This window comes from Hordeum vulgare, chromosome 7H (assembly GCF_904849725.1).
Source record: "Hordeum vulgare subsp. vulgare chromosome 7H, MorexV3_pseudomolecules_assembly, whole genome shotgun sequence".
NCBI classification, from domain to species: domain Eukaryota; kingdom Viridiplantae; phylum Streptophyta; class Magnoliopsida; order Poales; family Poaceae; genus Hordeum; species Hordeum vulgare.
The window spans coordinates 572,282,880-572,308,375 of record NC_058524.1 but is presented as its reverse complement, the minus strand read 5'-3'; the positions used below and the strand labels follow the sequence as shown (position 1 = coordinate 572,308,375).

Genomic DNA, 25,496 nt, shown 5'->3' with positions numbered 1-25,496 from the left:
TGTCAAAAATCTTACAAATACTATCTCCAGGTGATTGTTATCTTACACAATCCCAAGCCTTTGGTTCAATCAAAAGCTCAATTTCACACGTCGCCTTGTCCTAACTGCCTTCGGGTCAAATAAATTGTTTGTCAAGCCAGCTTTACAACAGGTATTTTTGGTAGCAATTTTTTTATTGTTTTTTTGCAAAACTTGCTTCATGTGTTATTTTAAAACTGGAGATAGTATTTGTAGATATTTTATTTGTCAAAAATTATGTAGTAAATGTACACATCGAGATGATAATGATACTACGAGTAGCTACAGTTGCTGGTGGGGGTGGTTGTTGATGCAGCTCCGGCGGCGTACTTCTTGAGGGCGTCGCCAGCGTGGTGCAGGTTGTCCGGCACGGGCAGGTTGCAGAGCAGAGTGACCCTGGACTCGGCGATCTGCGGCCCCTTCTTCCCCTCCTTCGACGGGTCCATCTTCCAGAGCTTCACCTCCCACACCTATCCAAACCCAATCGGTTCCGATCAACCCTTTAAAATCCAGTTCCACGTCCGATTGAGCAAGCAAGAAAAGCTGGAGCAAGGTTGATGGCGAAGCGATTAACAGGAAGGCGACGGACGAGGGGCGCAGACCTGGGTGGAGCGTCCGAGGGGGACGGGGACGGCACGCGCGAGGATGACGTCGCCGAGGGCGGCGCTGCGGAAGTGGTTGATGGCGAGGTGCACGCCGACGACGCGGCTGTACCCGGACGCCATGTGCGCGCCCATGCTGGCCAGGCCCTCCGACACCAGCGCCGACACGCCGCCGCGAGGGGAGTAGGAGTTGGGGGAAGGGGCAGGAAAACTAAAAAAGAAAAAGCAAAAAACAGAGGGAATCGAACCTAGGTCTTCAGCTAAGAAGAGCAAGGCTCTCTCCATCCTGCTAGTCCTTTACTATGGACATAATATGACGGCATAGGTTCAGATAATACGTGTGGGCCGGTGAAAGAAAAAATTGAATCGTTTTTTAACTTACGGGTGGCATTTGTGGGTAATTTTGACCAACTTCAGGAGCAATTTCGATGACGTATGGACAGAAGTTATCCGTGCTTTATTAGTAGGTAAAGATAGAAAAAGAAAGTCGTGCAAGTCTGAAATACTACAGGACACGACGAAGGCAGCACCCAAGCAGCCAGCGTGATGTATCGTGCTACTGCATATGTCCCACCTAAATAAAAGCCGGGGAGACCCAATTATTCGTCTCCCTTGTCCGAGTTCATGAATCTGACAATATTGCAGGGGTCCTCTTGTTGAGTCTATCATTGCGACACGTATAGCAATTAAGCTCCGTCATGGGTAGATCGGCGCCAGGACATGCACAATCATCACATTAGTACCATTTTCCCCGCAGGACACATACAAACACATGATACGTCGGTAGAAAAATCAAGGTGGGGAGATAGCCTTATCTCCCCTAATAATAAAGCACGCACTGTTTTTTCTGGCGTTCGTTGTGGCATTTTTGCAAAAACATCCCTGTAGTTTCATCTAATTAACCCGTGGTACGTTTTTAAGTGAGGCTGAACCATTTTTTTCACATTTTACACAAAACCCCTTTACTTTCGTGCTAAATAACCCGCAGTCCAAATTATATTCAGAACGAATCGTTTTTTAAAGTTTTTACATACACCCCTCACATATGCATTAATAACGTCGAAATCCATTCAGAATAAATATGTATTTTCAAATAACAATATCTTTTAAACCGTAAATACAATTTAAACATGTTATATATGAAACTTGATTAGAAAAATGTGTAGAGTTTGAATATGTTGTTATTTTACATATTAAATATTTAAAAAAAAATACTATTTAGGATACAATGCTAATCAATATTTGTCTTTATTTCGTACCGACCATTTGTATTGTAACATGTTAACTTAAGCATCAATATTTGGGAAATGTTATAATCTTTGGACATGATATACTTGCACTAGGTTTTTTCTTTGTACATATTTTATAATCTAAGACCTTACGTACGTGCCTTTTTTGACAGTATCCACGCGCGTTTTTACCAATGGTGTTGGGGATATTGCTTATTAAGTGACCCGCCCAATATGGGCCGGGTTACTAGTAAGGCGATTCATCCTTTAGGGCTAGTTGGGCCTCAGCCTGGGCGGTTCAAGGTCGCAGGATGGTTATGATTTATGGAAGGTCTCTGGGTTTTGCAAGACGGCGACTCAGAGACCGCGGTGGTCACGATTTGTAAAGAGGAAGGGACTCTTGTAAACCCTAAAGCCTTGACCTCTATATAAAGGCGAGTTTGGAGGGGGGTAGATAGGTTAGAAATCATCGAGTGCTAGGTAAGGCGAGTTACGCCTTTCTTGTAATCGAATCCACATCAATACACGCCAAGCAGGACGTAGGCTATTACCTCCACGCGAGGGGCCGAACCTGGGTAACCCGCCGCGTTCCTCCTGTTCAACCCCTTTGAGTCGCCACCAAAGTGCGATGGTTCCCATACTAAATCCTTTCACGAGGACATCTGCCGTGACAAAACCACGACAGTTGGCGCCCACCTTGGGGCCTACGCACGGTGGAGTTGAGTTCTCAAAGGGAGCCCTACCAGGGTTTGGGAGTTATGTGACGGCGCTCATGACTTGGAGCCGACGCGGCATAGCCTACATCGACAACCAACGATGGGGACCTGAAGCGAATTCTCTCGAATCAGGCTACAGGGTCCCCTTCGGCAAGATCAACGTCTTCATCGGCATGATCGGGTCATCTGTTCCTGAGCCGGACATCTCCTCCGACATCGTCGAGCCGGCCAGGTACGTTCATCCAGTCATAACACGGAAGCCGACCCACCCGGTCTTTGTGGGGTTCACGCAAGGGTCGGAGGAGCCAGAGCACGCGGCGGCTCAGGAGGTTACCCCCGTCATCATCCATGGGCGATTCAGATTCCATCCAGTCCCTCCACGGAGACGGTCTCGGAGGCTTGTCATTGGCCATGGATCCGGAAATCCTCGATCAAACCCGCCGCCAGATGGCCATCTACATGGTCGGGGCGACTCAACCCGCACAGAACCCCGCCGGAGGCGATGGGACCGGCGGGACATCCAGAAGTGCGTCAGCAGTCCTGGTGGATTTAGCGGCGGAAATCACGAGACTAATGTCAACCCCCCTCATGCCAGAGAACCAAGAAGAGATAAACGCAGAGTTAGCAAAGCTGAGAGAGGCGGTGGCAAAGGCCCATCAGGATGCAGAGACGGAGTCCGCCAGGATGGAAACTCGACAAGCCCAGATTACGGCCGAAAGGATGCGATTGAACACCGACAACTGGCGGCTTGAAAGACAGCAGCGCGCGTCCGACGCCGTCCATCAACGGAGACACCAGGGTCGCCCGCCCCATGATCTCAATCCGACTCGCCTGTTCGACACTCCCCAAACACCCGGGATGGGAGCCGCCCCAGCAGGAGGACCGGGCCACCCTCCTAACCCGCCGATTCAGCCGACCGAGGGTCAAATTCCTTGTTTCCGTACCCCTCGAGGCCACTTCTCTAACCCAGTGGATAACGTGCTTGCCGCAACTCGCCATCTGGAGTCTCTTCCGATCCACGGCAACACCCCAGCTGAGATCGAAGCAAGGAACGCCATCGAGATGTTGAAAACGGCGGTGGTCCAAAACACGCAGTTCTCGCACAGCCCTGAGCGATTGCACTCCACCCCCCAGGCGAGCTATACCAGGAGTAGGCCGGAGGAGCAGCCAGCCGTAAACAGTGCCCCGCAACACTTCCCGCAGGACAACCCGCCCGAGCGGAACCCGCCGGGCAGAGGTCCACCCAACATTCAAGAGGCTCAGACTCCTCCCGCGGGGACCGGAGGGCGAGTTGGGGTGCCCTGCTTGTCCCTAGCCCTTCGAAACGAAAGAATGCCCAAGGATTTCAAAGGACCAAGAAAGGTGCCTAATTACACACCAGATCTCGAACCAACATCTTGGATCGAGGGCTATGAGATCGCCATGGACATGCTCGACGTAAATGAGGCGGTTTGCGCCCGATATTTCACCATGATGCTCGAGGGATCGGCGCGCACTTGGTTGAAAAACTTACCCCCCAATTCTATCCAGTCCTGGGCCGAGCTGAAGGAGCGTTTCATCAAAAACTTCCGGGGAACCTGTAAACGGCCGATGACGATCGTCGACTTGCAACACTGCGTACAACGCCCGGATGAGTCGGCGCACCATTGGTCGCGGCGAGTCGCGGAAATTATCCATTCATCGGATGGCATCACGGCAGCGCAAGCTGTGCTTATCCTCGAGCACAACTGCCACTACGAACCGCTGGTCCAGAAATTGGGGCGACTCAAACGGAAAGTTCAGGATATGGGCGAGCTGATGGATACCCTCACTAGGTACGCCGAGGCCGACGATACCAAGGATCCCGGCGAGGATGGTAAGGGTAACTCGCCCAAGAAGGGCGATTCAACCAAAAATCACACCCGCCTCCAAGGCCGCAACCGTCACAACCAGGGGACCAACGGCAAGCGTAGGCCACATGAGGAGCCCTCGGATCTGGTCGCCAACACCAACGCCAATGACGGCAAAAAGAAGAATCGAGGCTTCAGTGGGAAAAGGCCGCGTAATTACGAAGAGATACTCAAAGGCCCTTGCCCGCACCACGCCACGGCCGACGGCCCGGCGGGCCACTCTTGGGAGAACTGCTTCGTGATGCGAGAATTTCGGGCCGAGGCAATCAAGAAGAGCCAAAGCGAAGATCCGAACCGTCGCCAGGACCAACTCGCCGCGCCCAACCAAAGGCACAACCCCTTCGGCGGCTTTCCCGAACAAGAGGCACAGGGGGGCCCGCAGCCAGGCGGCGGCCAGTACCCGGTGCACCACCAACGGCGGTACAACCCGCCGGGAGTTTTCCAGCAGCCGCCCCCACAGGGGGCTCCGCAGGACCAGGATGACCACGGGGGCTTCCGCAACAATCCTAAACAGCTAAGTAATGGGCAGTACCATGTTTTCACCACTAATGCTTGCAGGCGTGATAAAAAGGTAAATCACCGGGCGTACAACGTAATTGAGCCGGCAATTCCCACATATCTCCACTGGTCCGAACAGACCATAACATGGAGCAGAGAGGATCACCCGCCGAGAATAGATAACCCGGGCGACCTGGCATTAGTCGTGGCTCGCCAAGTGGGGGGCTACACTCTGTCGAAAGTACTAATGGATGGCGGCAGCAGCATCAATATCCTATACTTCGACACCTTCCGGAGGATGAATCTATTGGAGAAAGACTTGATGCCTTCAACCACGGTCTTCCACGGCATCGTCCCGGGCAAATCGGCTTATCCCATAGGCCGGGTCAGGCTCTCAGTAGCGTTTGGAACTGCGCAGAATTACAGGTCGGAGTCTCTGGTCTTCGAGGTGGTCAAACTAAAAAGCCCGTACCATGCGCTGTTCGGGCGACCGGCTTACGCTCGCTTCATGGCCCGCCCGTGCTACTTCTACCTCAAGCTCAAAATGCCTGGTCCTAAAGGACCCATCACGATTGACGGAGATAGAAGAATCGCAAAGGAGTGTGAGGAAGGAGACGCGGCCTATGCGGAAGTCGCCTGCGCGGCGGAAGAGCTCAAAAACCATCGGGCCAATGTTGACCCGGCAGACATGTCACCGCTCAAGAAGCCGACTACAGATTCCGAGTCGCCCCTCAAGTTCAAACCAACGGATGACACGAAGACAGTCGACTTCGTCCCTGGCGATTCATCCAAGCAGTTTACCATTGGAACGGGTCTGGACCCCAAATAGGAAAGCGCGCTCATCGAATTCATCCGTGAGAATCGGGACATCTTCGCATGGAAGCCCTCTGACATGCCGGGTGTACCGAGAGAATTCGCTGAGCACCATCTTAATATTGACCCAAAATGCAAACCTGTCCAACAATACCTTCGCAGGTTTAACGAGGAGCGACGGAAGGCGATTGGAGAGGAAGTCGTCCGTCTTTTAGCCACCGGGTTCATCGTGGAAGTCTTTCACCCCAAATGGCTAGCTAACCCGGTGTTAGTACTCAAGAAGAATGGCACGTTCCGTATGTGTATTGACTATACGGACCTCAACAGAGCTTGTCCCAAGGATCCTTTCGCTCTTCCGCGCATCGACCAAATCATTGACTCGGTGGCGGGATGCGAACGATTTGCTTTTTGGACGCCTATTCAGGTTATCATCATATCAAAATGGTTGTGGAAGATCAGGAGAAGACGGCCTTCATAACCCCCTTCGGGGCCTTTTGCTATGTGTCCATGCCGTTCGGGCTCAAGAGCGCAGGGGCGACTTACCAACGCTGCATCCAGAATTGTCTTCATAACCAAATTGGCCGCAACGTCCATGCCTATGTTGACGACATTGTGATCAAGACCCGCGGGAGGAGACACTTCTGGAAGACCTTAAGGAAACCTTTGATAATTTACAGGTATATCAGATGAAGCTAAATCCTACCAAGTGCGTTTTCGGCGTACCTGCGGGAAAACTACTAGGTTTCTTGGTATCGGAGCGCGGCATCGAGGCTAACCCGGACAAAATTGAAGCGGTTACTTCCCTCGGCAAGCCGACGAATGTTAATCAAGTTCAGCGATTGGCGGGTCGCATTGCGGGTCTCAGTCGTTTCGTGAGCCGCCTCGGAGAAAAGGCGATTCCTCTTTATCAATTGTTGAGAATGTCCGACCGATTCGTATGGACAGAGGAAGCAGACGAGGCATTTCAGGCCTTGAAACATCAATTGGTTAACCCGCCGGTCCTGGCGGCCCCGACTGAAAAGGAGCCTATGCTCCTGTATATCGCCGCGAATTCCAAAGCGATCAGCGTGGCTGTGGTCGTCGAAAGAAAGGAGGAAGGAAAGGAATACCCGGTGCAACGCCCGGTGTACTTTATCAGTGAGGTGTTAACTCTTTCCAAACAGCGATACCCACATTGGCAGAAACTGGTCTATGGGGTGTTCATGGCGAGTCGAAAGCTTAAACATTATTTCCAGGAACACCCGATCACCGTGGTCAGTTCCGTGCCCCTCGGTGACGTCATCCAAAACCGCGAGGCAACAGGGCGAATCGCCAAATGGGCAATAGAGCTTGGGTCGCATCACATACAATATACCCCCCGCACGGCCATCAAGTCCCAGGCACTAGTTGTTTTTGTCAACGATTGGACGGAGCTTCAGGCTCCGGAAGATCGGCCTGACCTTACCTATTGGACTATTTATTTTGATGGATCCAGGCAGTTGGAGGGCTCGGGGGTAGGTGTGGTGTTGATATCCCCTCAAGGAGATAAGTTCTGCTACGTTCTCCGGCTCATGTTCCCTTGCACAAATAATGCGGCAGAATATGAAGCTCTGCTTCATGGTTTGCGACTGGCAAAAGAGATGAACCTAACCCGAGTCAGATGCTATGGGGATACAGATTTGGTGGCGCAACAGGTTTCGGGCACCTGGGACTCTCGAGATCCTATGATGGCGGCTTACAGGCGAGCTGTATCTGACGTGGCGGGCTATTTTCATGGGTACCAGGTTGATCATGTTGATCGGCGACTCAACGAAGCAGCTGATGCCCTCTCGCGACTCGGCTCACAGAGAAAACCGGTCCCCCCTAATGTTTTCTTGGATGTCTTGCATAAACCGTCTGTGACTGTACCCACGGAGGAGGAATTGGCGATACCAGATCCCGAGTCTCAGCTTGTGGCGGCTCTCCATGTCACTCCGGATTGGGCTCTTCCTTATCTGGCTTATCTCGCTCGTGGCGAGTTACCCACTGACGAAGTTTTGGCTCGCCAGATTGTTCGACGTAGCAAGTCCATGGTCATCATTAATGGCGAGCTATATAAACGAAGTGCTTCAGGGGTCTTTCAGCGGTGCGTTTCTTCCGAGGAAGGATGCATAATCCTAAATGACATCCATTCTGGAGACTGCGGGCATCACGCCGGGTCACGTTCTTTGGTATCAAAAGCTTTTCGACATGGTTTCTTCTGGTTGACGGCTCACGCAGATGCAGAAAATATAGTACGGCGGTGTGAGGGGTGCCAATGATACGGGAGACAGGCTCATGTGCCGGCTCAAGAATTGAGGATGATTCCCATTACTTGGCCTTTCGCGGTCTGGGGGCTGGACATGGTCGGTCCCTTTAAGATGTCCACCAACAAGAAAACTCACTTATTGGTGGCGGTTGATCAGTTCACTAAATGGGTTGAGGCGGAACCTGTTGGGGCTTGCGATGCGGAGACTGCGGTCAAATTTCTGAAAAAGCTGATTTTCCGTTTTGGATATCCACACAGTATTATCACGGACAATGGTACTAACTTGTCCCAAGGAGCGATGCTGGATTTCTGTCGCCGTGAACATATCCGGCTTGATATCTCTGCAGTTGCTCACCCGCAATCAAACGGGCAAGCAGAGCGGGCGAATCAGGAAGTCCTACGAGGGATTAAACCTCGCCTCATGGTTCCCCTGGAAAGAACTCCAGGGTGTTGGGTTGAGGAACTACCTTCGGTATTATGGAGCATCCGGACCACCCCGAATCGATCCACGGGGTTCACCCCTTTCTTTTTGGTCTATGGAGCAGAAGCTGTCCTTCCTACCGACATAAGACATGATTCTCTTAGAGTCGCCGCATATGTGGAGCAAGATAATGAGTTGGCGCGTCAGGATTCCTTGGATGCCTTGGAAGAGGCGCGTGACTTAGCGGCGGCTCGTTCAGCTATCTATCAGCAAGATCTGCGGCGTTATCATAGTCGCCGGGTTAAGAGTCGGGCTTTCCAGGAGGACGACTTGGTACTTCGTCTGATACAAGATCGGGCAGGCATGCACAAGCTCTCGCCCCCTTGGGAAGGGCCTTTCGTCGTCAGCAAGAAACTCCGCAATGGCTCTTACTACTTGATGGATGTTCGGCCTGATCGACCGACTACGGAGGCTGAGTCAACTCGCCCTTGGAATATTGCCAATTTGCGGCCTTACTACACTTGAGTTCTTAAAAACTCCATGCTTTGTAAGTTTTTCAGTTTCATTATGAAGTAATAAAATGTTCCCCGACTTGGGGGCTTCTTCCTTAAAAAGAGCAATTTGTGTCATCCTGTTGCGACCTTATGAGCCGACACAACATGCATTTAGGGTGGGTGCACGAGCTTTCTGACTCGCCTCCCCCTGTCGCGACCGTATGAGCCGACGAAACCTGCATTTAGGGTGGGTGCACGAGCTTTCTGACTCGCCTCCCCCTGTCGCGACCGTATGAGCCGACGAAACCTGCATTTAGGGTGGGTGCACGAGCTTTCTGACTCGCCTCCCCCCGTCGCGACCGTATGATCCGACGAAACCTGCATTTAGGGTGGGTGCACGAGCTTTCTGACTCGCCCCCCCCCCTGTCGCGACCGTATGAGCCGACAAAATTACTCATGTTATGATTTGATCTTGGAGATTTTTATCCTTACTGCATGTTCGTTGAAACTATTTGTAGTTCTTTTGTTTTCACAGATAATGTGTTCAAGGTTTCATCCTTGGCGGATTAAGCATTGCAGAAGATTCTTATAAGGACTAACAAAATATTTCAAACCGCCTCAAAAGCGGTATAAGAGTTTTTCTTGCAGAAGATGTCATCGAAAGATAGTACTAACTATTACATGGCTCTTGGGCCAAATTCAAGAAAAGTCTACTCCGCTAAGTCCTGGTGTGAGCTCTGACCAGCTTCGATCTGTAAATCGCCCAAGACCCAATTGCACCTGGACAAAGAAGCAAAATCGTCTTCATCGGTCAAGATTGATGCCAGGTCTGTTTCCCAGTCGAAGGGATTCTTGGGTCGCCGAGGAATTAGGTTGGTCACCACGAAGGTTGGCGGGCTGATTTTCTTATTCTTACCGTCATAAGCCGCCTGATACTTCGTTAAATCAAGACTAGCGGCGAGTTGAGTTGCAGCCAACCGAGAATCCTTGACAACTTTCTGGTAATCCTCTTCCACGAATTCCGAGCCATTGTCTTTGAGCTGAGGGAAGCCGGCGGCTACTTCTTCCAAATTAATCTCCGGAGCATACGCTAAGCAGCGACTCAGGGCCGTCAGGACGCATTTCTGGGCGGCTGACCGAGTTAACTCGCCAATTTGGGGAGGAAGTGTGGACAGACATCCAAGTACTTTCTTGATGGAAGTAATCGGCTCTTTTGCGCCCATTACAGCTTTGACGGTCAACACACTGCCTGTGTACAGTTGCTCTGTCAATGTATAGATCGCCTTCAGCATCAACACACAGTCTTCTTGCAGGTTGGCGACTCTTGGACCTGGAATTTGATAAACGGTAACTTAACGTCAGAAATTTGGCCCAAAGGAGGGGATAAGGTTGGAGATTTAGGTAAGGCTTACCGAAGATGGCTTGCGTCATGTTAGTGATATGACGCTTTAAGCCGGACAACTCCTGTTGGACAGTCGCCAGCTTTGCTTCAGCTTTTTCTGCTCTCTTCAAAGCCGCGTTTTGGTCGGCTTGAGTTTTTTCTAACTCGGCTTTGAGCTTTTCTAGTTCAACCAGAGCCAATTTGTATTTATCTTCCGACTGAGTTCGGGCATCTTGTTGATCAGCCAAATTTTTCCTTAAGTCGCCCAGCGCTAATTCGGTCTGGGCAAGGTTTTCCTATTTAAAAAAAAAGAGTTTAAAACAAAGACAAGTCTCAGAATTATTGCAAGGAAATACCCCTGACACTTGGGGGCTAATGTATAATTTCTCAAGGGAAATTATACAGAAATCGAGACTCGGCTCATCATTTTACTGATGACCTAGCCCTTGGGGGTTACTGGTCGCGAAGCTTTTTAAAGACCCGGCTCATCTTTTACTGATGACCCGGCCCTTGGGGGTTACTGGTCGTGAAGCTTTTTAAAGACCCGGCTCATCTTTTACTGATGACCTGGCCCTTGGGGGTTACTGGGAATAATATAGAGTATAAAGTGTACCTCATGTTTGTCGTTTAACATCTTCAGTAGATTCTTCTCCATCTCATAGCTTGCTTCCAGGCGACTTGCGAAGCCAGAACAGAGTTCTTTAAACTCCAGATTTGCATAGTCGGAAAGCTTCGCCTTGGAGAGCCCAGACTCGGGGATTGCTTGAGAGGAGGATGCTACGTGTTTGGACAGAACTGTCGCCGCCGGCTTGGAAAAGCCAGAACCAGTAACGACTACAGCATCTGGGTCATCCGCCGTTGCCAATATGTTTGGCGATCCAGGGGCGTCCGCTGTTCCTTTCGGCGACTCAGGAAGATCCACTTGAATTGCCGGCTCAGCGTGACCCGGATCCTCTTGAGTCGGAGTTGATTTCCTTGGAAGTTCGGCAGTTGCGTTAGGGATTGATCCACTGGTTTTCCTTTTTTTGGCTTGTGCCCTAACCAGAGGAGATAAACGTGTTAAGGAATTGAAAAAGATCATTATTTTCAAAAGTCAAGGCAAAAGACTTACCCCGGAACTCGAATCATTGGTGGAAGTGTTGACATTGCTGAGTCGCCGGAAGAAGGGGGAGGATTCTGCAGGAATTATACATTAATAATGCAGGCGGGTTGCAGATGCAATCCGAAGCAGCACGGACAATGTTTGTTCTTATATAAAAAAGGGTACCTCGCTTGGTTTTCTTTTGTTTGTGGCTGGCAAGCCAGATATTAGATCGCCGGAGTGACTTCGTGTCTTCCGGTTTGAGGCGTGTTGTGTTCTCTTCAATAAGAAATTTGGGTCCAAATGGGCATCTGGATGTGAGAAGGGGACTTTCCCACATATTCGCCGGGCCGGCTTAGGCGGGGAAGGAGATGAATCGAAGGAAACGGAAATTACCTCGACGGAGTCCTCTTGGCTTTCGTTATCTTCATTCTGTTACAAGAAGAATGGGTGATATGAATAAGAGGTCAAAAGTAATAAGTGGCGAGTAAAAAGGGGACGGATTTGTACCTCTGAAAGTGCGTCGCCGGCTTGAGATTCGTCGACTTCAGATGGCTCGGCCGCAGCAGATTTACCTTTGCCCTTGTTTTTCTTGGAGGGCGGCTTAGCAGTCTTCATGGCTTGTTTTTGGGTCTCCTGGACCAGAACTTGTCGCCTTTCTGGAATGATATATGGCATGAAGTTATAATGACAATAAACAGAAGGAATAAAAATCAAGGGCGGGTCAGCTTTGGTTACCTTGGGCGCCGGGTTGATCTTGCAGAAGGGCTTAAGGCCGATTTGGCCGCACTTTCCTGCGGGCTCGCCGGTCAGTTTTTTGATGATGGCGACGATGTCTTTCTCCGTTAATGCTGTGTGAAAGTAGCATTGGGGATGGTCCAAAGTGCCGTCAAATTCACACATTAGACCATCTCGGCGGCTTAGAGGAAGAATCCGCCATTCGACCTAGCAGCGGATCAGGTCAACCCCGGTAAGACCATTGTTCGTCAGGGATCTCAGTTCAGACAAAATTGGGATGAACTCCGACTCTTCTTCTTCGGTGAGCTTGTCGGGGAGCTTGAAGTTAACTGGAAGGCGGGTTGGCCCGTAGCCCAGAAGTTTGTTCTCACCAGCGGGGGACGTTTCTTTACAATAAAACCAAGATTCACCCCAGCCCTTGGGATGGCTAGGCATGGTGAGTGAAGGAAACGGACTGTCCCTACGGCGCTGGACGTTGACACCGCCGAGTTCCAAACTGGGGCCGTTGTGGAATTCCGTCTGGCGATTCAGATGGAAAAAGTGCTAGAATAGAGGAACGGAAGGCTTGATCCACAGATAAGCTTCGCAAAGGACTTGGAACTGACTCAAGTTGCTTATGGAATTGGGTCCCAAATCCTGGAGTCGGACATTCATGAAGGTCAAAGCGTCCCTAAGAAATTTAGATCCGGGCGGCTTAAAGCCCCGTTCCAAGTGTTCCACAAAGACTACTATTTCCCCTTCTTTGGGGTTGGGGAGATCTTCTCCCAACCCGGTGCGCCATCCAATGACATCTTGAGGATCCAAACAGCCGGCTTTCACGTAATTCGCTAGAACAGCGTCATCAACTTTGGTAGGAAGCCAATCGCTCTTGAAAACGGCACCCATGCTACAAGTAGGTAGAAGTATGGTATTACATGTCTCGAACCCAATCTACTGTGTGAGTCAGGATCAGTTATATTAACCCGCCAGACTAAGGGGCCGGGTTGGGTTGATGTGGCGACTTATCAAAGCAGGGCTATTTCCAAAGGCAATATTACTGTGGATAGTAAGGTCTACTCGTTCTGAAGCACTAAGGGGGGGGGGACGAAGGTTACAAACAGTTTTTTACAAACATTGAATGAGGAATGGATCTGCCGAACAGATATAAGACCTACGAATATGGCTGAGCATGAACAATATGTTATCAGGTAATGCCCCTCGTTTGGAGAAGGTATTGTATTCAGAAAATCGCAAGAACAACGAATGGTTAAAATTATTCGAAGCACTGGCTACCCTAGCGGCGCTCGGGCTCATGGATTCGAGGGAGATAAACGACTACGAGCGGAAAGCTTCAAAGCTACGGCCATGGCGAAGATACGAGCAAAGAATGAACCTACTCCTAAGAGGGGGAACGAGGACCTTACCTGATGCTCTTGGTCGAAGAAGACCGGCGGTGACGAAGATTGCCGGGGAAGCGTGGGGGTCCCGACGAACGAAGAGGCCTTCGGCGGCGGCGGAGCTCGGACCGAACGGCGAGGTTGTCGGTGATGGTGCGATGGACAATAACGGTGGACGGATTGACCAAGGTGCGAAGCTCAACGATGGCGATGGCTTGCAGGCGGCGCTGGAGCTCCTCGAACGGGGGCGGAGGTTGCGGCCGGCGGCGAAACCCTCGGGAAGCGGTGCGGTTTTCTGTTGCGATAATGGGGGGGACTAACGAGACTGGTAGGTGGCCAGTGTCAGCCCTGTTCCTTCCGCCTATTTATCAGGACGGGCGCTGGAATCGAGGCGCCGTGAGCGGGAACCGTTTGGGAATAAAAGATTCGCCATGATGACGTCCGAAAATTTTGGGATAATGATGCATTAAAAGATCCGTTGGGATTGTGTTAAATTTCCCGAAAATCGAGGGCTAAGGAAAGTGCTGACGGGAAATGCATTGGCGGCTCAAGATTTTTTCCGGTACCAGTTGGCGAGTTAAAATTTCTGGCGTATGGAGGAGCACAAAGGAGTGAATCACCTTCAACTAAAACAGAAGCATTGGCATGAAGATTCAAGTCAATTTGGGGCCTAATGTTGGGGATATTGCTTATTAAGTGACCCGCCCAATATGGGCCGGGTTACTAGTAAGGCGATTCATCCTTTAGGGCTAGTTGGGCCTCAGCCTGGGCGGTTCAAGGTCGCAGGATGGTTATGATTTATGGAAGGTCTCTGGGTTTTGCAAGACGGCGACTCAGAGACCGCGGTGGTCACGATTTGTAAAGAGGAAGGGACTCTTGTAAACCCTAAAGCCTCGACCTCTATATAAAGGCGAGTTTGGAGGGGGGTAGATAGGTTAGAAATCATCGAGTGCTAGGTAAGGCGAGTTACACCTTTCTTGTAATCGAATCCACATCAATACACGCCAAGCAGGACGTAGGCTATTACCTCCACGCGAGGGGTCGAACCTGGGTAACCCGCCGCGTTCCTCCTGTTCAACCCCTTTGAGTCACCACCAAAGTGCGATGGTTCCCATACTAAGTCCTTTCACGAGGACATCTGCCGTGACAAAACCACGACAAATGGACTACATTTTTTTATTTTTTATTTTTCTCCCGTTGCAACGCACGGGCATTTGTGCTAGTGTAAATAAAAAAGATCAGAAGTGCATTGTTTGTTTCCACCATCCATCTGTAGAAAACTGCGTCATGGCAATAGTTGCCTACATCTCATTTCCCGTTGTCATCAAACCGGCACAGAGAAAAATTTAGACCGCGTCTCAGTGACACACTACTACTGGACGATCGAAAAGATAACGCCTGTCAGACATATGCCATGATGATGATGAGTATGACACTCGTTGTGCAACATTCTAAAGGGTTTACTCTCGTGAGACTCGGCGGTGGCTCTTTCTCTACTTTCAAGTAATAACTTTTTTTAAATGTTGGTAGCTTGGCTACCAAATTAATTGATCAGAGGAGAAAACGTAAGTACAACCGTCCGAACTGGGCAAGCACCCATAAGAGAAAGGTGCCACTAAAAAGCGAAACAGGAAGAAAGATCAGGAGAGAAAGAAAAAAGAAAGATCAGACCCGCACAGGGGTCCTCAGCCTGGATCAAATGGTATCCCGGCACCCGTCATATTCCACAAGATGATCTCGTCCTTGAATTTATTAATGAAGGCATCCTGACTCATGCATTCCTTCTTAAAAATACGTCTGTTCCGCTCACGCTAGATCTCCCAAATCGTGAGATACATGATGGAGAGCAGTCCTTTCCTTTTCCGCGTTGTCTCCATGGAAACACAGTTTTGCAGCCATCTCGCGAAGTTTGGCTGTCCATCCCACCTCCTCGGCTGCAGCGAAGGTAAACCAGCCTTAACCGCTGTCCAGATCCAAATCTTCCTTGACCAGGGGCATTCTGTGAACAGATGCATGGGCGTTTCGAGGCTACGCTCACATAATCGGCAGAAGTATTCATTTTCGCACCCCCTCCGAAGCAGTGCGTCTGCCGTCAAAATTTTCCCAAGCATGACTGTCCAAACGAAGAATCTACAATTCCCTGGCGCCCAGGCTTGCCAGATGAGCTCGAAACCAGCCCTGGATGTTGTTCCCTCAAATTGTAGCGCATATGCCGACCGCGCACTGTATTCTCCGTTGGTAGAAAATCTCCAAGTAATCTCATCTTGCTGCCCGACCTAGAGCGTTACCCTATCCACCATAGTTGCCAGGTTTGATAACTCGGTGGTTATGTCCTCCGTTAGACCATGCGCAAGGTCGTTTAGCCACGTGTCCCTAAGCAGCGCGTCGTGTACAGATCTGTTTTTTCGAATGGCAATCTTGTACAGACCAGGTGCGATCACCTTAGGGCATTCCCCAAATAGCCATCTGTCATTCCAAAATTGTGTTGACCTCCCGTCCCCAATGGTAATGGTTGTGGCCATGGAGAAAAGGGAGCGGTCCTTGCTATCACACGGTACCGAAAAACATACCCATGGGCGATCAGGTTTGTGCCAAGCCAGCCAAAGCCATCGCAGTCGAAGGGCTACACCAAAATATTTCAGATTTAACACTCCCAGGCCCCCAAGGTGTTTTGGCCTACATATCTGGCTCCACCCCACTTTACATTGACCTCCCGTGCAAGAGTCGGAGCCCGCCCACAGCCATGCTCGCGCAGACCTGACCAATAGCTTCTGCGCCCATATTGGAAGTTTAAAAACCGACATCCAGTACATGACAAGGGGAATCAGGTTGGCTTTAAGCAGAACCAGGCGCCCACTTTTGGCCATTAGGTTTCCTTTCCAGCATGCAGACCTGCTAGCAAACTTGAGAATGGAGGGGTCGAGCTGAGCTTTTGTGAGCCCTCTTAGGGACAAGGGCAGACCTAAGTAAGTGGTGGGTAGCGTTTTGACCATGATGCTGAGCGGTGCTAGGATGGTTGAAAGGTCCAGGCCAGCACACCTTACAGGGAATGCCGAGCTCTTAGCACAATTTATATGTAGTCCCGTAGCTGCCCTAAAGCAGTCGAGCAACCGCTTGACCATTCTCGCGTCTGTTTCTACTGGGTTCATGAAAATGGCTACATCGTCTGCATAAAAGGAGCACCGCATGAGCTTTCTTCTCCCAGGCAGCGGTGATAGCACGCCGTCCTCCATGGCCAGATCGAACAGTCGTTGCATTGGTTCCGTCGCGAGGATAAAAAGAAAGGGGGAGATTGGATCCCCTTGTCTGAGTCCCCTGTGATGGCGGATGGGCTCGGACTGCTCGCCATTTAGGAGAATGCGCGATGAAGATGTGCATAACAACATTGCAATCCATTCCCGCCATCGCTCACCAAAACCCCTTGCGTGTAGCATATTAAGAATGTACGCCCAAGAGACCGAGTCAAAGGCCTTGGCAACATCCAGTTTAAGAAGGACTGACGGCTTCTTGGTCTTATGCATGTGGCGTAATGTGTTCTGGACGTACAGAAAGTTTTCTTGTATGCTGTGCTTTTTGATAAACGCACTTTGGCATTGGCTAACCAGGAATTCCATTTTTGCGCTCAACCACCGTGCTAGAATCTTTGTGAACAATTTCACCAGGCTGTGAATTAGCGAGATTGGCCTAAAATTAGTCATGACATCGGCACCAGGCTTCTTGGGTATTAGCATAATCAAACCCTTGTTTACACGTCGCATCCCTTTGCTGTCCATTCGATGAAGCTGTTGAAGCGCGGACATCACATCTAGCTTGATAACCTCCCAGCAAGCCCGGAAGAATCCACCGGAGAAGCCATCGGGTCCAGGTGCCTTCTCAGTAGGCATATCATTGATTGCATCCTTAATCTCCGCAAGGGAGAACTCATCTTCCAAATCCGACAGGTCTACATGGTCAAGGTCTAAAGCCTCCTAGTTCAGTGAAGTTGCCGTAGGCTGTGGCGTGCCAAAGATGTTCAAGAAATGGCCATGAGCAAGCTTATTCATCTCATCCGTGGTCGATACTGCTCTTGCCGGGCCGTGCAGGACGTGGATCAAGTTTCTGTTGCGCCTGGCGTTGGCCTTCCTTTGGAAAAATTTGGTATTGGCATCCCCTGCTTTCAACCACAACACCCTACTCCGCTGTCTGATTTTGATTTTGAGGAGTACCGCAAGACCTAAGGATCTTGATTTAAGGTTAGCGCGCAACCCCCTTTCCGGGGACGATAGTGGCCTGAAATCTTGTGCCGCATCAAGCTGGAGAATGAGCTCCGTGACCGTCGCAAGTTGTCGCTGCACGTCTCCTACTAGCGTGCGGCTCCATGGCTGCAAGGCTTTGCTGAGCCGTCTCAGCTTGAGGTCAAGCGTGGTCAAAGGGCATCTCTGGCCGGCCTGCTCATTCCAGGATTGCGCCACTACTTGATGGAAACCAATAATGTACTGCCAGTATGATTCAAAACGGAAACGTCTATTTGTTTTAGCATGCGCGACATTGATTAACAGGAGGGGGCAATGATCGGAGATGCTAGACGCTTGCGATAGCAGCCTGACCATCGGGAAAAGCATCTCCCAGTCTATGTTGCAGAATGCACGATCTAGCCGAACCAGCGTTGGATTCGCTTGCTCATTGCTCCAGGTGAACCTACGCCCAATTAGCTGCAATTCATGCAGGCAGGATCTATTGAGCGTGCGACGGAACTTGGTCATCCATGTCCGACATATCCAATTATTGCTTTTGTCCCTTGGGTCGGTGATCAGATTAAAATCGCCGATTAGCAGCCACGGCCTCGTCATGGTATTATGAATGTCTACTAGCTCGTTAAGGAACGCCTGCTTTCTCTGTGTGTCGTGAGGACCATAAACCGTGGTCAAAGACCACTGATCGCCCCCACCAATTGGGCAGAAGGAGACCGTGATAGAGAAGGAACGCAGGTGCACGGAAGTTGCCATGAAGCGGTCACCACGCCAGCATAGCAGAATGCCGCCCCTCGTACCTTGTGCTGGTAGGGCGACGTGGCTGTCGAACCCATTTCCAACTATTTCTCTCCTGTCAGCATCGGACACCGTCGCCAGTTCCGATTCCTGCAGGCAGATCATTGAGCACACTGCTAGAAATACTAGCATTAACGACCGTGCCTAAAAACTCTTGGTCGTTGAACACCCGAGGGGAATCCCGCGTGGTGGAAACCAAGTATACGTACTACTTTCAACAACCACCGCTTTGACCCGTCGATAGCTGAGCGGTCGTTGTTGTTATTGATGGCTAGCATGCACGTACAGCTCTAACAAACTCTCCTTCTCCTTGTGTTTAAAAGGAAAAAAAAGTCTCATCTGTTTATCTCTCCCCCGCAGACCTCCCAACAAATCTTGGCGGGTTCTCCAAATATTGGCGCTAAATTCTGCAATCCCAACAAATCTAATCTCTTCCTAATCCTATAAGTTAGTCCTCCCGATCCTCAGTTTTGCACAACCTCTCGATTGAAGCCTCCATGGCCGTCGTCCAGAGGGATACATTGCGGAAGAGTTCCTTACATTGTGCTCTAGGTATTTGGATGATGTCCAGACAAAGCATAATCGACCAGGCAGAATCAATGATGCACCAGGGGATGACAACTATTATCTGTCAATATTTAATCATGATGGAAGGCCATCAGGTGGTCGTAAAACTCGAGATATTAGTTTCCATGAAGCAGAGCAAGCTCATATTTATGTTTTGAGAAACTGTGATGAAGTTCAACCATATATCAGGTATTGATTAGTCGGTTAGCTTCTTAACTTCTTAGTGAACTAATTTTTGCGTGCCCATATCAATTAAACTTTGTATTATTGTAGTGAGTACTCCAGTAGTCAAGAGGGATGTGCACTGCAACTATTTACCAGTAGGTGGAACCAGAATTTCAATCAATGGTTCAAAGAGAAGGTAAGACAAAAGAATCCAGAATAAAGTCTATATGTATGTACATATGCACGTACATTTGTATTATCTTTATGTGAAGAGTTTAACATAGTTATTTTTCACTCCATAGGTAGCTAGCTTGCACGGACATGATAAGACTGAGCTCATTGAAGACCTTTTGGCACTATCACGTGGTCCATTGAAAAATGTAACATGTTTTACTGGCTATGACATGAATGGATTCAGATATCGTGTTGAAAGTCGAGATAGACACCTCTGTACACAAAACAGTGGGGTGGTTGTACTTTCAGAACAAGGTGATAATGCTAATACAGTAGAATATTATGGCATATTGACAGTGATAGTCGAACTGCAATATTTAGGTGGAAGGCGTGTGACATTATTCCGTTGCAAGTGGATTGATGTATTTGACAAAGAGCATGGGATGAAGAAAGACAACAAGCATGGAATTGTTAGTCTTAACCTGCAGCGTTTGCTCCGGACAGATGAGCCTTTCGTTCTTGCTAGCCAAGTTTCACAAGAGTTTTTTGTTAAGCACAATCTTATAAAAGGATGCCACACAGTTGTGAAAAACCACACACAGTCATGCTTATAGTGTACCATATGGACAGTCTGATGATGAAGCGTCTGAAGCTGAACCTGATAATGGCGAGGAAGATGAATTGCTTCAAAATTTGACAACATCACGTCGAAAGAGAACAACATGATGGCACTAGTTTATGCAACTCTTAATTTGTAGTAATTGATTTGCTTCATATATTAGTTTTTGCCTTGTTAATAAACAATGAGACAAGTAGTCATGTACTTACTTTATTTAGCATTTAGTAATTCATTTTTAGTACATTAACATTCACTTATTTAATTCAATAGTACTTTGTATAGCCTTTGTGCACACTGCCAACTAACCCTATATGTATAGGGTATCATAATGAGTCATCACATGTATGGAAACTTGACACCATTAGCTCGGGAAAGATGCCACTCACAGCTGAATAAGTCTGGACTGGTACACCAAGGTATTAGTAGGCGGACCTTGCCACAGAAATCAAGTCAAATAGCAGATTTCAGTAGAAAAAGGGTTACTCACAGTCCTCATTTGCAAGATGAGGAACTGTGGAAAAAGTACGAGTTAGCTACAAAAGGTAGTACGCAAACATAAAATATTATTCAAACTATCTTGTATTGGATGATATAATGTGGTTGCTTGTTTTTCATAGAGGGAAATGATGCGCCAAAAAATAACCAATCTTGTTTCCTACAAGTTGGGATGCTGGTGATTCTGAAAGTGAGTTTCTAAGTATCATATGTTGTACCAGGAATTTTTTTCTATACTTTAGTAACTCAAAATATATTGCAGGTATGAGTGATGAAGCTGATGCCAGTAATTATGGTGATATGGGAAATGATATGGATGACTTTTATGGTATGATAAACGTCAACTTTTCATTTTTCCTTCATCCACTATGCTGACCGATTGGTTGTATATTTTCAGACACTGCAAATGGTGTAGATGAATTAATGGGTAATGAAAATCTGGAAAGTGAAGAATTCCAGGGTAGCCATGTCCTTGTAGCTACCTTAAAGACTAGTAAGCATAATAATGCAACTGGATTAGTTGATGAAAATATGGAAACTGACGAAGTGCAGGGTAACAATGGCGAACCAACTACATCCAAGACTAGTAAGATCAACAATGGAAATCAATTACTTGTTGCTTCATTTCGACTGCTACAATTCAAATTTTAGCTCAAATGTTTTTTTCCTTTTTTCGTACTTGATTAACACATGTCTTTTGAGTGGTGCAGGACCTCAAAAAGGTGAAAAGCGCAGGGTCCGTGGGAAGAATAAATGCAAGGAAGTAGCTGATCTCATGGAGTCCCAAAAAAATTAAAGTTCAGTTTTACAATAACCGTGCTCTTTCCAAAAGTTTTGCACGTCACTTGGGTAGAATCGTCCGTAATCCTAGAATTACCCCGATGAGGGTAAAGGAATGGTCCAATATTACCGACGTGGCTCGGAAACATATATTTGAGGCAATTAAGGTATGTTTGGTTCAAAGTTCTAGCAATATAACCTGAATTTCTACACTGTTGTATTTATGTTACTCTGTTCTATGAACAACTATCTAGGACAAGTTTGAAAACATTGACGAGAACATTGCAATTGATGTGTACAAAGATGAGATATTAGACCATGTCAAGAAACTTTGGATCAACTGGCGTGGAGACTTGCACCGGCATTTTGTGAAACCCAACAATACTATGCAGGAGGCTGTGAAAAACGTACCTAAAGATATTCCAAAGGATGATTGGGAATGGCTTGTCAAGGAGCATTTCTTCAGCAAGGAGTTTTTGGTAAGTTCTCATGTTGCCTCTTAATTTTGAACCTTTTGTGGAGTTGACAATATAATGTTGTTTAACTACATAAGAAGAGCAAGAGAAATACCCAAAATAGAGCTAACCTCAAAATGCTTCATCGATCTGGCAGTAAACCCTTTAGACAAATAATTTGGGATATGGTACATACTTTAACTTTTCTTGTTTTTCATTCCCAATAATATAAGATTAGTATGACTTGTCTTGCCTTTTTTATTTCAACTAATATGGTCACTTGCATATGTTGGAACAGGGAGGCAAGGAAAACATGCCACCGAGTATGGATAAACTTTTTTCGGAGACACACAAGAAGGGTACATCCTTTGCTGATTCTACAACATCCACCAAACATGTAAGACTTAATTTAACCATAATAACTTACATAATGAACAACAAGTGTAAAATTCCTACTTAGATATATAAGTTGATGCAAATAACTTACTGTTGGCACTTCAGACACAAATTAAGACCATAGTTCAGTTGAATCCTGGTCTTTCAAATGATGAAGTTATGCAGAAATGTGATACATCTAAGCGGCGTGATCGCGTAGTTGGATTTGAAGGTGGAATTAGAGCAAGAGATTTGCGAGGACCAGCATTGAGTAAGGCAGAATTGGTTTATCAACTTCAAGCTTCACAGCAAGAGAAACAAGTACTCGAAGAAAAGGTCAATGGCATGGTGCAAGAAGTATCAGAAATTAAGCGTCTTTTGGCTGGTAGATCTCCAAGTGATAGTTCTGATCCTGAACGCAAAGATGATCAAGTAAGCTGTTTTCATACATCGAATTTACATGTCATTAAACTTCGAGACCACTTATTTACTTGGACTGACTTTCATAAACTACTCACATTTTGTAGGAATGATGGTTCATCGTAATATATAGAAGCATAATGTGGCATTGCAATCGATGATATCCATTCAAAGAACGGTGGTGTCCTTCGATTGAAGATTAATAAATATTATCTTTCCTAGTTGTCTTTTTCTTAGATAGATATGATCAAATACATTGGTGATACAATGAGGAGTGCTTTCGACTCAATTTTCTACATGATATTTTAATGTCAGAATATTGGTATTTATATTAATAAAAGATGATATGGTCCTTTTGATTTAGAATCTTTTGTTTCTGTATTAATGTGGATGCTAATATTGAAATGTTGGTTGCTGCATAAAGTGATTGTTCAATGTAATGTTATACTAAATATAACTGGTTTGGAAGGACACCAAAGTGTGAAGAGAGTGGTCGTTAATGATACTTTCACTAGCATGATAACATTATTAAGAATGACAAAAGTGGTCGTTAATACTACAATTGTGGTCGTTATTGCCTTGGGATCAACGACGACACACCATGCCGTCGCTAGAAGAATAACGACCACAAAAGGTATGTGGTCGTTATACTTTTAACAACGGAGCCTGCTATGACCAGCAGATTGTGGTCGTTAATGACCTTTAACGACCACAATCTGACTTTTAACGACCACATACACCGTCGTTAAAAACAGTTTTCCTAGTAGTGGCAGCAGAGAGGGCTGATCAGCGCGCGGGTTGACGCGCGCCTAGCGCTATCATTTAGACCTCGAACATTCCAACTAAGAAGGGAAAGTTGTTCATTCATAGGAAAACAAACAGGCATCAGAGGTTCAAAGTCAAAGCAAACATGCAAGATACATGACGAAGCCCTAGCTTCGCCCGTCGGCCAAAAAGGCGCCTAGTACTGCAGATCATAGTGCAACTAATCATGGAAAAACGAAATACTGCGGTGAGAAGGCGCAAAGACCCATATTTCAGGCTGCGCTGCCGCCAGCTCCTCTAGAATCGCTTGGAGCTCGGCGTCAGGGAGCTGCAGCTGTGACGGAGAGGATAGACCGACTATGTTTGCCAACTTGTTGACGTTCTCAGGCGGCATCAGGGAGCGGAAGAATTGCAGGTACTTAAGCAGGGTGTTGTCGGAGAACTCGTCAGGGCGCGAGATGAAGCCTAGCTCAACACTGATTGTTGCATGTGCACGTCTGGATGAAGACATATTTGATTTGAGGCGCTGCAGCCTTGAGCTCTGTCTGGCACCCCTCACCACACGAAGAATATGCTGCCTGAGAGGCCTTGGTGACGGCGCCGCTACCGGCGCAGCGCCGAGGATGGATCTGGATAGCAGGGAAGCAATTTTACTGATGAAGAGCTGCTGCTCATTGATCTGCAGGGTGGACACCTAGTCCGTGATCGCCATGAGCAGCCCCGGACCAGACAAATTGACGTCAGCTAAAGCTTTTCTGGCACGCGCTTCTTCCATAGACTGCATTGGAGAATTATCAGCAATAAAACCAGCCCGCGCACCACCGCTATATCCCGTGGCCGGGCCAAAAGGCAGCGGAAAACCATCATTTCCGCAGGATCCCACCTGCGGCCAAGAGGGCTGCACCACTGGCCAACATGGCATCCAACATGGGAACAGATCTTCGGTTGGCAGATTCCATGCCGCGTTCCAGATGGGCTGCATCCGTCCCTCATGCATAGGCATATGGACAGTGGCCTCAACGTCCTGGTCCAGTGACGGAGGGAAGGGAGGCAGCTCATATGCTTCCTGTGGCGGCACGAGAAGGGAGGGCACCACCACTCCTGCCTCGGGCATGAGACGCTGATCTGCTGAACAACTAGTTTCAAAGATTAAAATATTAGTGGCTGGTACTCCCTCCGTCCAGGTATATAGGGCATGCGCGTAGTTCCAGGTCATTAATTTAACTATTTAAGTATGTATTATATGTAATAAATAATATATTATTAGTTTCATGCGGCGATGTAGTTTTTTAATATGTAATTTTTATCGCATATAATATATATTTTGCTAGTTAAATTGACAACCTAGAACTACGCGCATGCCCTATACACTTGGACGGAGGTGGTAGTATTTTTATCCCTCGGAGAATTCATAGGGATCAAAATAGGATTGCATATTGCTAGTTAGAGTACCTCCAATAAAGACCATGTATAGATAGAAAAACAACTAACTTTTACATCAGCTCGCAAAAAAGATAACTTTTACGTCACAAAGACCTAAATACGCAACTCCAACATATAATGTATACCTAAAAAAATTACATCACCTCCTTCAAGTAATGTATATAACACTCCCCCTTCGCCTCCCTCCCGCGTCGGTTTTACCGCATCCAACCTGATTTTCTGCCACACGCCAGTGCCTCACTGCCGTCCGATTCAAGCGCCGCTGCCCCGCCGCCCAATTCAAGCATCACCGTCCCACCTCGTCGCACTTGAAGCTCGGCTGCCGATGCATTTCCACCTCCGCTGCCGCACCCGCCCGATTCAAGCTCCCCCGCCAGCGCCCCTTTACCCTAGGCCACCGACGCTCGGTCACAACCGCACCACGACCATGCCGCCGCAGAAAGTGTCGAAGAGCTAGACTGGCTTCTCCGGGGTGCGGCAAAAGTCTTCCGAGAAATTTGGTGTGGAGTTCTAGTGCGATGTCTATCACTACTGGATCTCGAGTCCGCAGACGTAGCCCCGCGTGCGTACGACATCATGGCCTGGCATTTCGGCAAGCTGACGCACGAGATGAACTTCCCGGAGATCGAATCCCGGGCGAACGCAGAGTTCATCGGGCTGAAGAATTACCATTCGACAGATGGACGATA

General features: G+C 48.2%; 1 protein-coding gene across 1 annotated transcript; it reads right to left on the bottom strand.

Moving 5' to 3' along the window:
* Positions 1 to 290: 290 nt before the first annotated feature.
* Positions 291 to 15,537, bottom strand: LOC123409336 (1,4-dihydroxy-2-naphthoyl-CoA thioesterase 1-like). The gene is made up of 3 exons (XM_045102268.1): positions 15,359 to 15,537; positions 621 to 831; positions 291 to 488 (listed from the first exon to the last, which is right to left on the bottom strand). Exons 1-3 carry the CDS (start codon positions 15,535 to 15,537, stop codon positions 291 to 293), a joined length of 588 nt encoding a protein of 195 aa, XP_044958203.1.
* Between the last annotated feature and the right edge of the window lie 9,959 nt (positions 15,538 to 25,496).